Source organism: Mauremys reevesii, linkage group 18 (assembly GCF_016161935.1).
Source record: "Mauremys reevesii isolate NIE-2019 linkage group 18, ASM1616193v1, whole genome shotgun sequence".
NCBI classification, from domain to species: Eukaryota; Metazoa; Chordata; order Testudines; family Geoemydidae; genus Mauremys; species Mauremys reevesii.
Window position 1 is genome coordinate 13,600,627 of NC_052640.1, and position 17,275 is coordinate 13,617,901.

Here is a 17,275-nt window from a genome sequence, read left to right on the forward strand (position 1 = left end):
TTCCAGGAATGCTGATTACACTGTAAGAAATCCCTGATATGGAATTTTTTTTGTAACCTGTATTTTGACCACTGAAGCAGTTGTTAGTCCCAGAATGACTTGCGAGAACTTTAGCTGATATTTCTGCATGGATTGGTCACTGCATGTGCTGGACTCTTACATCTCTGCACTGGAATTGAAACGCCAAGACCAGACTTCCCCGTGATCTAATGGACACAGTGCAATCTTGAACTGCAGAATTATAAGGCTAGAATTGGCCTTTCACTTTAAAGGGCCAGATCCCCAGCTGGTGTAAATGGTGTAGCTCCTTTGACTTCAGCTGAAGATGTCACGCGAGGTATCAGTGCATACTACCAAAATGGGCTAATTAGCCTTTATAACATTTAATCTACATTTTATAATGAAGCATATCTTTTTCTTGCTGACTTTCCATTTTATTAGAAGATTTCAAAAGTTACAGTAATCAAGACTGCAACTCATGTCATTAGTAAAATGCATCGTGGTTATTAATTCTTCAGGTGCAAGTACAAATGGGCTTAGCATGACAAAAGGATGAAAAATGATTTGCAATTGCAACTTGCCTTGCAGCTGGCCCTGTTAGCGTCTTCTTTTTTAAATCAGATTGATTAGAAATAGTTCAACGCCTAGGTAATGCTCAGTGTTGGGCAGCAGCAAACTGTAGCCCTGTGAAAAAATAATAGACGCCTCTGCAAGTCCTGGCTTGAAGTAATATCTTGGTACAGAAATTCCATTCTTATCAGATTGACGTGCACTGCTTGAGCTGGATATTTATGATAAGTAAACGTTGTCTTGATTTATTAGAACAAGCCAAGAGCACTCTGTCTAAAATGTTGTATTAACACTTCTGTAACGAAGTTGTTAAACTCTGTCAAACCATACATGAAACCAGCAATTACATTCTAGACGTGGCATTGTGTAAACCCACCAATAATCAGGTGGTAGAACCTCAGCCAAAGCTGCCTGTGGACATAAAAGTTCAAGTGGTTTTATAAGGCCAAACCGTTATTTTAACAATCACCAGTTTTAAATGTCAGCTAAGATTCAAGAGGCGGCGAATACATTTCCCTTTTTAGAATATTCCTAGGTGATATAAACATAAGTGAACTTTACACTGTGTTCACTGAGAATTCTTAGTCCTATATGTACAATGTTTACTCCTTGAGTTTCTTTCAATTCATGAGCCATGCAGACTCCATTTCCAGATGGACATGAGGATGTTCCAAGAACATTTCATGGTTGTTTTTTGCTTAACACACAAGGGGCTATAAATGCATGATTCATGCACTCCATTAGATCATGGTGCCATTGAATATAATTTCCAGTAATTATGGCTCTTACCTTATTCCCACGGATGTCAATGGGAAATATGCTACTAACATCAAGGATGCAGGATCAGGACTTACAACAAGGCGATAAGTATATTCTGAACTCTTATTCATGAAGAAGCAATAGAATAGTTAGCACCTGTACAATTCAGGACTAATGCCAGAGAGGGCATAATATGGAGACCAGTGTGATGGTCTGAGGTTCTAAAAACGGGAGAAGACAACCCTCCTCCCCATCCCTCCATCCCACGAGCCATCCAGAATGCTAATTAATTCCTGTAGTTTGAATGATCCTGTCCTCTCCATACCCAGACTCCAGGAGGGGAGTTACTGTATAGCATTCAGCAGGAAGGAAGGAAGCAGGAAGTAGCAGTTAGCCAAAATGGCATGAGCCACATGGCCCTTCTTCATTGCTAGAAACTTGATCAAGGAAATTCTGACCATTGCTCTTCCTCTCAAGAGCCCCTGCACAAAGTGCAGGTACTTGTATCTTTTAACTCTGTATATTATATCCAATATTCCTGCTACAATCCTACTTCTGTTGAAATCCATAATCCATACAACCCTATTCAATGGGAGCAGAAGTAGGCAGGCTGCTTAGTATGGCTGTAAATAAGTCATTTCAGATGAATGCCATATATTGAAGGAATTACAAACTGTGTAATTAATCTAAGGAATTGGTGGGAGGTCAGTGTTATGTCACTGAATCTATTAGTCGAGGCTCTAGTATTTAAAATTTCAGCTGTCATGTGTCAGAAGGATTATGCCCTTGCTATACAGTGAGAGGAGATTCCATCTATGGGAACAATATGCAGCGAAGCATCTTTATAAATGAATGGGCCAGTGGGAAAAGGACAATGGTACCAAACAATAGGCAGTAGCAGACAACGATTCCCTGATTTTCGGAGGTGCTGAGCTCAGGAGCATCCACTGAAGTTCAGGATGCTGCCAGGGCTCAGCATTTCTACAAATCAGGCCCTGAATATCTTTTCATATCCCCTGCCTGTGGCTGTGCACACAACAGGATGTTGCATGCATGTAGCAGCATGAAGAGCCTCCTGCTGCACCACTGAAGGTGGGTGACAGCAGTGAAGCTGGAGCTGGCCTTAGATTTTAAGCTCTTTGAGGAAGGGATGATCCTGGTAAAGACGTATAGACACAGCTGTTGATACAAAAATGGATAATAATTTGGTTATGATCCTTAATAATCTTGTCGTTCTTGGTTGATTTCTACATCTGGGACATGAAACATAAGAACCGTACTGTGAATCACGCGTCAGCACAGCGATATAGCATCCCAGGGCCTGATCCTGAAAGATTCCATTGACTAATGGCACTAAGGGTAGGTCCATACTTACCGCGCGGGTCGATGCGGTGAGTTTGACTTCTCGGAGTTCGCGTCTAATCAAGACGTGATAGTTCGAACTCCCCATAAGCTCCGGTCGACTCCGGAACTCCACCACCGCGAACGGCGGTGGTGGAGTCGACCTTGGAGTTTGACCCCGCCGCGTCTGGACGGGTAAGTCAGTCGAACTAAGGTAGTTCGACTTCAGCTACGCTATTCGTGTAGCTGAAGTTGCGTACCTTAGTTCGACACCCCTCCCCCCCCCCGTAGTGTAGACCAGGCCTGAGAGTGGTTCATCTGCAGGCACGATGGGGCCTCTGCTAAGCAAGTTTGGGTTACGATGGCTTTCGAGGCCCAGTGCAAAGTCCATCTGGCATCTTTTCAGTCAGGGGTTTCCTGTAGCTGATACCCAGCCCTGAAAGGAGCAGAGGATCTTTGCTTCCTATTGAGGGGGGCTCAACACCCGTCCTCATGGAGTGAAGAACACTTTTGGGTGATGGATAGTGGTGACTGTTGGTGTGGATTAGTCCTTTAGTGCTGCTAGTGGACAGACTAGGGAAGCATGTGTGTCTGTTTTGCTTCTGAATTTGATAGACAATCCAGATAATATGGTGACAGGTGCCAAGCAAGTCTCTAAATAAATCCATCAATAGATAAAACAACTATTGCCATTTAGAAACTATGCTCTAGATGTTTGAAAGTAATGATGCTGGCACCAAATGGCTTAATTGACTGATGTAGGTGATAGTCGGGGCCTGTAGTGTAGCAGAGATCATGGGAAAGATTTTCCTTGACTCTAAATAACTCAGCAACAGAAGCTGTGTTGGGGCTTTACAACATGAGACCCTGCACCACACACCTAAGCTGCTAGCTAGAGGAGAATCAGCCCTGATTCTCCAGCCACATTCCCATCAGGCTGCAGTATAGACTGAGTCCCTAAATGGCTTTTTTTCAGGTCCATGCTTGGAAACTTCTCCATCCCCCGGCTTCATGGATCATCTACGGAGGCCACCAAGAGCTATGAAACCTGGGGGTGGAGAGTGTGTATGTATCAGGAAGGCAGATGTTAGAGTTCAAATGTCCTGGGTCCACAGAAGTGCAGAGACCTGTTCATATGTAGAGAGGCAGCTGGTTGAGCTCCCTGAGTGTTGCTTTCCACAGGAACCTGGAAAATCTGGATCTGGTTCATAGTGTCTCTGAGTGGGGCTTTGGAACCAGACCATGCAATCTTTCAGGAAGTGGATCTCAAGGACAATCCTTTCTGTTCATTAACATGTGTAGGTCTCTATAGTAATGAGGAGGTCTCTTTGCTCCTGTGAAACTCTTTGCTGGGAACTGCAGATCTGCCTTGGCTTCTCAGCCTCAGGGTCACCAAGCTGGAATGCAACATTCCCTTTTTGATGTCAGGTTAAGAATCCTGCATTCCCTCAAGTAGCTCTAGGAGATGTGTGTTCTTTCCTTGTATTCCTTCCAGGCCTGCAAGGGCTCAGGCAGGCTTGCTGTCCCACCCGAAACCCATAATTATGTGAGGATTCATGATCCCTCACAAGAGAAAAGAGTAGAAATAGTAAGTGCAATATGTAGGTAGGTGACAGTTAAGGTCAAGGTTACACTTGAATAGTTACATGGGAGTCTTTTCCTCAGCGTCAAACCACCCTCCCACAAACCATTACTGGGCATTTGTGAACTGGAAAGGCTGCTCGTTACAATGGCGGTGAGTGGGAATCAGTGTGCCTCTGTTACCCAGTAACTTACCTGTCGAATGATAACTTTCCTTTCCTTTGTCTTGTTTGTCCAGGCCAAATATTTCAAGGCATAAACTGCAGTCAGGGTTTGGGTAAATGACACAGAACAAGGCCTCCACACAACTTTACGCTGTATCAGGGGAGAAGATGAACTTTCATTCTTACAGAATAGAGGGCATTTTTCAAACTTATGTAGAAATCCTGTGCCAATCCCTGCACACACTACTTAAGACCTACTGTACAATATAGGGCTAGAGGATTTAAGTGGTGAGCTTCTGTGGATCTCCTGTACCGAATCTCACCCATAGTCTATGTATACTATTAAACTGTATATATTAATTAATACATAACCCCATCCACGTGACCCAGGAGTAAAGATCAGTGGTTTGTCAACAGAACCTCCAAGAGGAATAGCTTTATATCACATAGTCACATATTCAGCTCCAGAAATAAAATAAGGACAAATCATATTGATGAGCTCTCCACATTCCAACAAAGAGTTGACAGGAGCCGATGAAATGTACATGTTTACTTTTAATGTTTTATTTAGTATAATGCCCTGGATAGAAATTAACTTTCTTTGCTTCTATTTCATGTTGCTCCACTTGCCTTGAAATGGGAACTGCAAGCTCTTTGATAAACAGATCATCTAATTCACTCTACCATGGTGTCTGAAATTACCTATGACTCCTTAGTGAATTCTAACAGATATTCCCTTCCCCTCTTACCACTTTACACTGTGACTGACTCCTGTGCTGCAAAAAGCTATGCACCACGGGCCTGATCTAAAGCTCACTGAAGCCAATAGGAGTCTTTCCATTGACTTCAATGACCGTTGGATAATATCCCGTCCTTGTTCTAGCCCTTTGCACACGGACCCTGATGGGTCATGCAGTGAAGTGCAGGCCTACAAAGATGCCATCACTGCTAAGGATTATATAGGTCAACAAGAGTAAAACGTATCAATGGCACATTAATAGAAATGTTAGTTTTTATGTTTTCTGGTTCTTTCTTGTTCTAATCTTGGACAACTTTAGGGTTTATTCTTGTCTCTTTTCTCAAGTGATAAAGTGACATGGTTATGGCAAGAAACGTGCCCTTGTGATCACTGACATTCTGCAGGCCTATGGGATGTGTAGCAGGGGTGCAAGATCTTTAAAAATAAGAGCCTAACGTCAAGCTCCGAAGTGCGGATTAGTCACCTAAATAAGTCACCTAATTTTCTCAAGCGATGAGTATCCAGCAGCTCCCCCCGGTTTCAATGCAGAGCCTCGTGGGTGCAGTGTTATGCCTTACATTGTAACTGCAGTCAGAGGGTAGGCTCTCGATGGCTGTTCTATACATCCAAACTATAGTACATGCATTGTCCCTAAGGAGTTACATAAGGAAGTGCTGTATTGTGTTTCTTTTCTACTGGCAAGACCTAGAGGTGACAATAAAATGGACCGTGTTGATGTTTTAACTATTCAGAATTTACATGAGGACCCCCAGGATGCTGCTTTCGAGCAGGCTGAGGGTGCAAAACCACTTGTAAACATGTGTAGAACTGGCTCTTCCTATAAATACCGACGCTCAGGCAACCACCCTTGACATTTACAATATAGCATATTTTGCAGTGTTATTTATTCACAGTTTTTAGCTGTTTAGTACAATGAATCAGACATGCTGAAAAGATGGGATTTCCAAGTCCACTTGTATAGGAAGTACAGTAGAAAAGGCACATGATTATTCATCATAGGAGTTGTGCACCAGTCAATAACTTAAAGCTAAAAAGCTCTCCATCAGAGGATTATTTTTAATGAGGCAGTAGAGGAAACTCCCCTTTGAACTCATCACAGACACAGCTGTCTTTTAATTACTCTGGAAGAGTGGGAATGAGCCCACTTCTCTGTTCGGTTTGACCATCCCAAGATTTCCAGGGCATCCACTCATCTGAGGGAGAGTCAGGCAGGATGCTTATTTGCCTGTTTGTTAACCAGTGCCTAATAGTCCATGGCCCTGGGTAGTCAACTCCTTTTCATAGCAGTCTACTTTAACACAAATGCCTTGAAGGGGATCGCACACCGAGCAATGGACGATGGCTTCTCAGCCCCAGTAGTCAATGTCGACCATGTTTTATCCAGTTTCTAATCATCCATTTTTGCCCCGAGCACCTTTGTACCACAAGTCTGAGCCCAAAATTGGCATCCTTTGACATTTCCACTTCTAGACACCGTCCAGTGTTTCTGCTGATGATTGGACCATTCTGAATTGAAGAAAGAAAAACATTAGCACTGAGGATTTGTCCCACGCTACCCAATGGCTGAATTTTGCGTTACAGTCTTTCCAGTATTCAGGTATTTGAGTGAGGAATGAGCCTGCATTTGCGGTTGGTTGCTGACAGAGTTGTGCTAGAACCGAGATTTCTAAAGCAGAACAACTTAGCTGTGCTAAGGCTTCTTGGGATGAATCTCTGCTAAGAAAGGTGGGACGGGACTGTCTGTAAATATGCAGCATGATCACTTTCTACTGGGAAAAGTTTAGGGCCTAGTAAGTGGATTCATACAAGGCAAATCCTGCTCTGCCTGAAGTCTCCGGGAGTAGGTTTGGGTCCATACACAGACCTGGGGTGATGGCATAGGTGCATATGGCAGCTGTAACCAGTTGGAGACAGTGCAGGAGTCACAAAAGTCTATCCCTTGCTGTTTCAAAAGCCTCTCTGACAGTTGGCCACATGTTCCATTTGTAGATCAGTTCAGAGAAGCTGAAGACATCCTTAACTGAGCTCTGATGTCTTCACAGGGACATTGTAACTTTGAGAATCTTACGCAAAATGATTTTTTTCTCCCTGTCAATCCGTCAGCACAAAACAAAGAGGTCATAAAAGCTGGGGAGGCAGTGGGGTCTAGTGGATTTGGCACTGGAGTAACAGTCAGGATGCTTGGATTCTATTCCCAGTTCTGCGGCAAACTGGCTGCATGACCGTGGGCAAACCACTTCACCTTTGCCTCTTTTCGCCCTCCCGCTTTGAGTCTGTCATGTCTATTTGAGACCGTAAGCTGTCTGTGGCAGGGCCTGTCTCTGGTCTCTGCATTTGCACAGTGCCCAGCGCAAGGGGGAGCTCTGCTGATGGCATGACATAGCCCAGGGGATGCTGGCTTTCTTGGCTGAAGTTCTCTTACAGTAAGGACTCTACGCTTTGCCAGTATGCATTTGAAACGGTAACACCCTATGCCATTGTTTTTCTCTTAAACGGAGAATTTTAAAACAAGCCTTTGACTCCAAGGGCACATCTATGTTGCAGCCAAGCGTGCAATTTGTGGCTCAGTTAGACGTACCAACGCTAGCTGAACGCTAGCTAGCTCGCCAAAACAGAAATGGGGTAATGCAGGTTTGAGCATGGGCTGAACAATCCTTCCTGACCCACCTGGGCATGTACTTCTATTTTAATGAGATAGCTGGAGTATAGGAAGTGTGGGTCCTTCAACGCAAGCTGCCATTCCCACCCCCGGCTGCAATGTAAATGTATCCTCAGTGGAGGGGTAAGTGGAAGGGTTAAGTCTCATTTGTAGCTTGAGAGAAAAGTGTGTGTGTGTGTGTGTGTGTGTAAAAAAGAGTTGATGCAACCTCAATATCTTTCCACTGGTCTGGTGTCTTCTATTGTGAGCTCTGAGCTCTCTCCCTTTTCCTGAACTTTCCGAGGAACCTGCAGATATATAATCTGTGCGAATAATGTGCTTTGTTTTTGATTAGCAGCAAACAACTGCATGGATTCCCCATTACCTAGAGCAGACGCTCCTGTCTAATTCATAGGACCACAAACATCTCTGAAAGCTCTCTTCCATACCTGTGTAAAATCCCAGAGTCTTTGTGCTGGTCTCAGGACATCTTCACATTTCTTCAGAGTAGGGGTCCTGCCTTTCCCATCATCAATGAGACATTTGGAGTCAGGCAGAAAGGCCGTGGAGCCCAGAGGCCCTAACTGCAGGAGCCCTTCAGAACTATAGCGGACAAGCTGGAGAAAAGAAGGAAGAGAAAGACAACATACAGGTTAAGCCATATCAGCACCACTAGAGAATTCCAGTACCAACGGCTGGAGAATTATGCTCACCCACCACATTTTCGACTGTGGTTGCTTGTTTTGGGTGCCCTACTTTGGACAACTAGGGCCTGAGTTAAGGTGTGCCAACTTCAGAGGGAGCTGAGGCTGGACTAACTTACACCAGGGGATGGTTAGAATATAGGGAGCACCCAGATGGCTTAAGGCCACTCTGGCCCCACCATCCATTTCTGCCCCAAGCACAGGAATGGAGCAACTGAGAACAGGGCCCAGTAGCTCCATTGTGTTGTCCCTTGTGGCTGGAGTGCTCTATTCCAGCACATACTTTTTATGCAGAGAGAGAGAGTAAAACATATGTTACCACCATGGCATTGCTCATAAGACATATAGTTCTTCCTCCTTCTCCCCACCCTCCCAAAAGAAAAAAAAAACAACGTTGCAAAAGGGCAATCAAGAAAATGAAGTAATCAATATGTAAATCATAACCACTCTCGAATCCACTCGGTGGGAATTGATTTAACAAGGACACAATGGCAATTTGCCATGCAGTTTGTTCTTAAGAGCTCTGTCAGAGCCTATTGATAGCAACCACTCTAATTAGTTTTTGTAAATAAACATTATGGAAAAAAATCCATCAGCACAACTTGTACATCAGGTATCCAAAAATAAGAGAGGAGGAAAACAGTCAATTCATGAAAGAAATAGCAGATCTGCTAACGTATGCTTCAAGTCTGGACAACAATGAGCTAGACTTGGCTGAAATTTAGTGGTGTGGTAAATGCTATTGACTATAATTCAAGGGTTTAGTAAATGACATCTCTTATTTTTGAACTTTTTTAATAAAGAAAAAAGTTTAAGCAGCCTGCATGCAAACACTAATGGCTTAACACACACAACACATGATACACTCGTTAATATTTCCTGTAGAAGTGTAATGACCTTCAGAATTTACCCTTTCTTCAATATATATATATATATGTGTGTATGTGTGTATAAAATGACTATTTCACTTGTTTGAAGCAATTGTCCATAAAAGGGCCCAGTCCAGGATAAATAATGTGCAGCGGGAGATGTGAAAAATGGATCTTTTGGAGCTGTCAGTATGTGGAAGCAAGGATTCATTTTATTACATTAGGGCCTGGTTGGGGGAAAATATTAAAAAATCAAGAGGAGGGCCATTGCTGCTCATGACTAAGGGTTGCTTGTACATCACGCAGTACCAACATATCCATGATGATAATAGGTTCTCATTGCATTTCATAAACTGAATACGATAATAATTAATAGTACTTTCCACATAGTTATAAAACGGCCTTTCATCAGAAGACTCCAAAGCACTTTTAAAACATCTTAAATTTCATAACAACCTTCCCCCCTGCCCACTCAGGTGGAGAAATGTTTTGTCCATTTTACAACCGGATAAATTGAGCCACAGAGAGGTTAAGTGATTTGCCTTACTTGAAATGGGGAAGTATTTTTAGTCTCCTTTTATAGATTGGTCAGGTAACATGTTCACGATCACGAGTCACAGAGGTCAGGAACATGTTCAAGATTACACAGCAAGTCGAAGGTGAGCCAGGAATGGAACCCAGGAGTCCTAACTCCCAGTCCCTCTTTCCTAACCACTATCAAATGCTCTTTCTCATCTATAAACTGTTTTGAATTTTTTAGTTAAATAGTAAGGGCATATTCTGCCCTTCTCAGTTACATCAATGTAATTCTAGGATAACTTTGTTGTGTCAAATTCCGATCAATCGCTTGTTTAAATCCGGGATAACTCCACTGTTGTCTCGATTTACATGTAAATGAGATCAAATTTTGGTCCCTGGGCTCTCGATTTAACCATGAGCAGAATTCAGCTCTAAGGATATTGCTAACTGGTGGCTCACATTTAGTATGAGGCAGAGAGCAAAATCTTCAGCCATTGGAGAAATGCAATTATCACCCAGAAATTCACTGCCTGTCTGGTCTTATTGCTGTTATGAGACTGAAAATACTTAAAAAGGAATGGAAGGAAGGTTGCGAACCCTTGGCATTTACTGGATATTACCGACCAGGGCAAGTGATGATATCATTAAGGGCCAATCAAAAGGCTCTAATTAAAACCTAGCTTTCTAAAGATATTTCCTCATTCTTATTAGCCTCAGCAAGCACATACTGTGAATAATCATATCTTCCCAGTGGCAAAAGAGCTTTGTCTGCTCACTTTTAAACCAGAGGTCCTTTGACAGAGCATGTGTTCAATGTTACCACCTGCCACTTTTGTTCAGTGCAATCATGTGGAGCAAGGAGTTAGGCTGGAGACTGCATCAGAGAAAGCAGTAGAATAGCCTCATGAGGATTTCTCTTGTGGATGAGTAAATGACATCAGTCAGTGCACTGTCTGTACATGGTAAATCAAGGTATATAAGACACCTTTTCTTGCCTTTTTGGGGAAGTGTTTAAAGCAGGCAAACTAGTTCGACATCTGAATGGTCTATCAGCTCACACAAGTGAACTTCTTTTCCTTCTGTACAAGGGTAAAATCTGTTGGGTTTTTCAACGTTCTACATATTTCACACTTCCAACTCACCGGGAAGGATGAGCAGAGAGTGAGAACGAGATGCAGTTGTGGCTGTGAACGGCAGACGCAGCAATATGGTTGGCAATATTGTAGTTTTTATGTATCTGCCCCTCCCCCGCACAACTCTAAATCAAAATATTCACCGGTTAATTTGCCCTAGCTAGACAACTAAGTCCAGTGCTGATAATCAGCTACATCATCTATAGTCCAGGGTCAATTTCCCCTGTGTGTCAGAGCACTCTGTGGTTTAAATGACAAGAATTTGCCACTGCAAGCCCTAAAATAAACAGCTTTTCTGTGATAAGATATTTCATTTCCTCTGGAATACCTACAGCCTAGAATTGTGTGTGCTGAACATCACAAGAACCAGCATGTTCTGATGTTGTTATATTTATAGGGCAGACCCATCAAATACAGATAATCTGCTAAGTAATGGTATTTCTGCTTAGGTTTCATATAGGAAATATATATATATTCCATCACGGTAGCAGGTGCTTCTGTAGACTGACTGTATCTTTCACCCTATATATATATATATAGGGTGAAAGATACAGTCAGTCTACAGAAGCACCTGCTACCGTGATGGAGTGAAGGCTACAGCCAGAGAACAGATCAATGCTCTCCGTTATCTCAGTAGATGAAAATGGTCCCATTTGTGCCACTGTTGGAAAGGGCATGTCAAGGGTTTGGTCATCAAGGATTCATATTTTCATTTGAGTCACATTGGTCGTGAAGACTTCAGTCCACCATGCAAGACCTTAACACAATAATAAGAAGCACAGTTCTTAGCATCCACTCCTGTAGGGATTAGAGTTAAAAACTGATGCCCACAATCAGATGGTTGATAAAATGTAATAGCCCTCCAATTACTCCAAACTTGCATATGGCTAACAGATCCTAAAACACCCCAAGAATTAGTCATCAGTGCTAAAGTACTTTCATATTAAAGTAAGCGGCTTAATACCGTAGATCGGAAAAAAGGGGCAAAGACAATGCTTCAACTCCCCTGTGGCCTTCCTTAACAATATAAATAAGATCTGGAGCTTTGATGCCAAATTGTTGGCGTCTTATTGGATTTTGTCAGCTATTGTAAGTCAGACAGAGAAATCTCTCTGTAGAATCTGAATGGATGCAATAGAAAATGTTAGTTCTTTCTCTGACTAACATTATACTTTCTATCAAGGACAGAGAGGATGCAGAGTGGAGTTTAGAGAGCTAACTTCAACCCTGGTGATCATTCGCTGAGGTCACTTTAACTATACCAAGGATGAAATTAGTCCACACTGTCCTACCTGACTGTGTGGGATTCATTTTTCTCTTCTTCATTTGTATTGTGGTGGCACTTTGAGGCCCCAACAGAGATCAGGTCTGATTGTGCTAGGTACTGTACATACATATAATGAAGAAACAGTCCCTGCCATCAAGAGATTATAATCTAAACAAACAAGATAGAGTAAAGGTGGGGGAAAGGAAGTACTATTATCCCCATTGTATACTGGGGATCTTAGGCACAGAGGTTACCCAGGGAATGAGACCACATACTGAACACAAACCTCGTGAATTCCAGAGCCTGGCCTCATACTAATATTTTATAGAATGTTTCTTTTTTTTTTAATCACCTAACACACATTCATAAGGCTGTGTTAATTTATTTAGAGAAAAGCTGAAGGCTGAGCTGAAGCAGCAAGATATATACTGCACCTGTTGAATTACAAGTTCTATTCCGAGGGTTCAACCTTTGTGGGATATTCTTCCACTTTGACCCCTGCTGCCCAACCAGAAGAGCATCTGTACAGTCTCACTGCGGCACGGGTTGTAACATGTTGGGCCAAATTCTTCCCTGGTGTAACTCAACTAAAGTCAATGGCATTTAACCCTTTCATTTCTCTCTATAAAAACAAGTATAATGACGTCTCGATGCAGAGTATATCCCTGCTCATTTTACATGTTCATCTTCCGTAGTCCAGAATGAAAACAAAAATATGTTTTTGAGACTGGCATGAGGCTGAACCTTAGCCGAGCTTTTCCTTTTTATCAGAGAAGAACTAAGTGACCCATAAGTGAAACTGAAGCCAAGTGTTCTATTAAATACCTCAAGATAAAATCCTCTGATTATCTGTTGTACGTGTGACATTAGAGGATTTTTTCTTTCCACTATTCAGGAACCAGAGTGGAATGAGAACACCACCAGAGGTTATTTATCAAAGCAACCATCTCCAGTTTAAAAATAGCAAGCAGTGCTATCTCTGGAAGGTGTCACCCTTCTTACTTTCTGATAAGTAAAAGCTAGTTTTTAATTCAAGGTTGGAAGCTTAGAGTGTCTGCCCCACCTAATTTTCATTCCACAGAGACAAAGTGTGAAGATCTCCACATGCTCAGCTAACTGCTTTGGGAATTACCACACTGACGGACTTCGGCAGTTTTTTAAATTAAACTTTTTTTTTTAAACTTCCAATGCTGTTTTGTCTTCCTGGGTTAATTTTAAAGCAGGCTACCTCATCTGTAAACCTGTACTGTAAACAAGAGAGAAAGTCACCTTGGAGTCGGAAACTTCCAGCCTACCCGTGAGCATAAAGAAATGACGAATAAATATATAGATTTGTTCAGAACCAAACCAACATGCAGGTGTCAAGAAGACAAGCAATCACACTTTCATCCATCCACGGTTCCGAACAACTGACCACACCATCCAGTATGCAACTCCAGGACACCAGAGCACTGTCAAGTAAATTGTTAAATATCTTTCCTCAAGCAACAGTTTAAGCGAGGCCTTTCATCTACTCCTTTCCCCTCTGTTTCTGTTGCTACAGTGCTGCAGGAATCCAAATGTTGAGCTCTCCTCTTTCTGCTTGATCTATATGCCAAGAGAGTTCTCATTTCCCCATTGGCAGCGACTCATCTCTGTACCAGTGGGAGAGTGTGTATGCATGGCGGGGGGGAGGAAAGGGAGTTGCTGTAGGTTGTTCATCAACATTTTTATGTCCCTGGCTGCCATTTTTCCTCTTATTAAATCCCCTTCCTCTTTCACACACTGTATAATAATCAGGGCCACCTCACAGCATTCGAGATAGACACTGAATTCCTTTGAGACTGTGCCACCACTCGCAGATAGTGGATGCAGGATTGTATATAAACTCTGCACTATGCAGCGCTCCCAGCCCAAGTTAGGCAGGAATAGGAGAGCCTGGAAATGATTCTCCTACAAGACAGCTATCTTCCACTGACTGCCTCATCTTCTCGTTCAGAAGCGATTCTATAATAATGGTTCATTAGACAGCAATGCAAACCGATGAGCATTAGAGATGGGGGTGCAAGATGGCAAACTTGCAGACCCGTCTTAGCAGTTCAAGATTCCTGTCATGCTTATTCCTTCCCTAAAAACTCTTTGTAGTGAGGCGGCCTGGCTCCCGACGGCCCCTGAGAGAGAGGAACCAGAACAGCCACCTCAGTGGGCGGAGCCACCTCAGTGGGCGGAGCCACCGCCGCCTGTTCCCGCCCCCCGGAAGTCAAGGGGCGGGACAGGAAGTATAAAAGCCCGGCCTCAACACTCAGTTGGAGCCCAGCGGCCGGAGAGGACGGACGATCCTGTTCAGGCTCCTGCCGGACCGAGCCTGCCCAGAGCCAGGTACCCTGACGCAGACGGACTGAGCCTCCCTCGAGCCAGGTACCCTGACGCGGACGGACCGAGCCTCCCTTGAGCAAGGTACCCGGACGTGGACCGACCAAGCCTCCCTCGAGCCAGGTACCCCGAGGTGGACTGGCCGAGCCTGCCCCGAGCCCGGTACCCCGAGGAGCTGCCCGAGCGTTCCCGTGACCCGAGTCCGGAGGAGCAGCCCGACCTAGAGAGCCCTCAGCACGACGAGGAGCCCATGGTGTGGGACCCCGCTGCAGAGCCCAGCGAGGAGCAGGTACCCATGGAGGGGGAGATGGAGTGTAGCCCGGGGGTAGCTGACCCCTGTCCGGCTGAGGGCACTGACGTGCCCATGTCAGTGTGTTGCGGCCAGGATCCCCACTGACTGCAGTGGATCCACGCCGCTGTTAGGGCCCCGGGCTGGGACACAGTGGAGTGGGTGGGCCTGTGTCCCCCCTGCCACCCCACTCACGGGTGGCAGACTCCCCCTCCTACCAGCGGTCAGGCAGAGAAGCCTGCACTTACCTGCTGTGGCTCAGTGCCTAACACAAGGACCTGAGCCCCGGTATTGTTGTGACTGCTCGGCTCCTGCTACAAGGACCTGAGCCTTGAACTATAGTTTATTGCCCCACCCTGGGGCTTACTGACTATTGTTGCTCAGCTCCTGCTACAAGGACCTGAGCCTTGGACTATTGTTTATTGCCCCACCCTGGGGCTTACTGACTATTGTTGCTCAGCTCCTGATGCAAGGACCTGAGCCCTGAACTGTTATTGCTACTCAGCTCCTGATACAAGGACCTGAGCCCTGAACTATTATTGTTGCTCAGCTCCTGCTGTAAGGAGCTGAGCCTAGAACTGCTGTGTTTGGTGCCCCGCCCTGATTGAGGGCCTGGGCTTAGCTTGTTAACTTTCTTGCTGCTCAGCCTGCAGTGGGATCTGAGCTCCCTGGATTCTTGTGTGCTGCCCCGCCCTGAGCTAGGGCTTGGGGCTTACTGACTTTGTAACTGCTCAGCTCCGGCTGCCAGGACCGGAGCTTAGAACTGGTTCGCTGGCCCGCCCTGAATGAGGGTCGTGGCTTATTGACTTTGTGGGTGCTCAGCCTGCGGAAAGGGTCTGAGCCTAGACCTAGTGTCTGCTGTCCCGCCCTGACTGAGGGCTGGGACTCATTGCATTAACCGTGTGCCTTCTGTTCCGCCCCTGCTTGAGGGGCAGAACCCCAAAACCTTCAGAACCCGGAGACTGATTGGGACCGTGTAGTGAGGCGGCCTGGCTCCCGACGGCCCCTGAGAGGGCACGGCCCAAACCTCGGACTATTACACTCTTAAACCCTATGCCACATTTTGCATGTTCTTCAGTCATCTCTTGTCCAGCAATAACTCACTCTAGTTTAACTACAGGTGTGTCTTTAAATAGATTTGGTTAAACCAGTGCAAAACGCTGTGTCCACACGCTTCACTTGCTTTAAACCTGGCTTTTATTGATTTAGCTTGAGTCAATTCCTTGACAAGCTAAGCTAGTGGTAAGTCAGCGGTGACTGCTGTCAAATGTGTCCGCACAGGAGTTAAATCTATTTTTAGTTAAACTGGTGCAACTTATGCAGGAAGATAAGACCTTAGCTAGTGAAAAAATACACACACCAAGAGAAGTTTTGTAAACGGTGAGGATTAAAGAGTTAAAGGTGGAATGGTTGGGGTGTCTTTGGCTAGCTGTATGGTGAAGGCTATGGTTCTAGGATATGCAACACAGAAAGAGTCAAAAGGCCAGGTAGTGGAAAAGGAGGATAGAATGAATAATACAATCATAGCTGCTGATTCAGCATGTGCTTAATTTTAAGCATGCAATTCCTCACTGGCTTCAATGGGACTTCTCACATACTTACAGTTAAGCACATGCTCAAGTACCTGGCAGAATCAGGGCCACGAAATCTAACCGATCATGGGATGAGTACTGAGCTGCCTTCATGGCACTGAGAGGCACAAAGCAGAGGTGATAATCCAGCTGGTGAAAACAAGTGCCAGGTCTAGACGGGATATAGTCTCACATGCAGTAGGAGCACGAAAACAACCTAACCCAATACAATACAGACATCTTATGTCTAGTACATGAGACTTAAAATGAAAGGAATTCAAAGCTAAATATGACAGGCAACTATATTTATCCATGCTGATTACAGAGGGGTTTTAAAAATGATTTAACCTAGCAAAATGCTAGCTGTCAACAACTTTCATACTATCTACTTGAATATCCTTGACTAGGGTTTGCGCAGCTGCAGTCCTCACACTGAATTAATTTTGTAAATTGTGGTGAGCTGATATAACTTTTCCAGCTGTGTAATCATTAATTAACTTGGCTGCATGTGAGTGACTCCAATCCGTGCTTATCTGCAAAATGCTCAACTTAGATAACACGGCACCTCTCCATACAGCTTGGCATTTCTTACAGAATGTAACTAAACTGGAAAAAAAAAAAAAAGGAAATGGATAATAGTATTGGATGATCCGGTAGATTAACTCCTCCACTTTTCTGATTTACTTCCCCTAAATATAATTCTCAGGCACTGGAAAAAGGTACTTTGAAAGAGCGGTGCCATGGTGCTACCAGAAGAG

The 17,275-nt window shown here is 44.2% G+C and overlaps 1 protein-coding gene across 11 annotated transcripts in view; it reads right to left on the reverse strand.

The window, feature by feature from the left end:
* The window catches only part of GALNT9 (polypeptide N-acetylgalactosaminyltransferase 9), a 699,106-nt gene that overhangs the window by 40,621 nt on the left and 641,210 nt on the right, over positions 1-17,275 (reverse strand). For 9 of the 11 annotated variants that reach the window (XM_039505453.1, XM_039505456.1, XM_039505455.1 and 6 more), the window contains 2 exons: positions 8,263-8,430; positions 6,052-6,681 (listed from right to left, as the gene is read on the reverse strand). In XM_039505453.1, the coding sequence (XP_039361387.1) occupies positions 6,535-6,681; positions 8,263-8,430 (315 nt within the window). In that variant the 3' untranslated portion in view covers positions 6,052-6,534. Of the gene's footprint in view, positions 1-6,051; positions 6,682-8,042; positions 8,122-8,262; positions 8,431-17,275 lie in introns of those variants that run through there. The other 2 variants (XM_039505451.1, XM_039505452.1) reach the window with 2 other exon arrangements.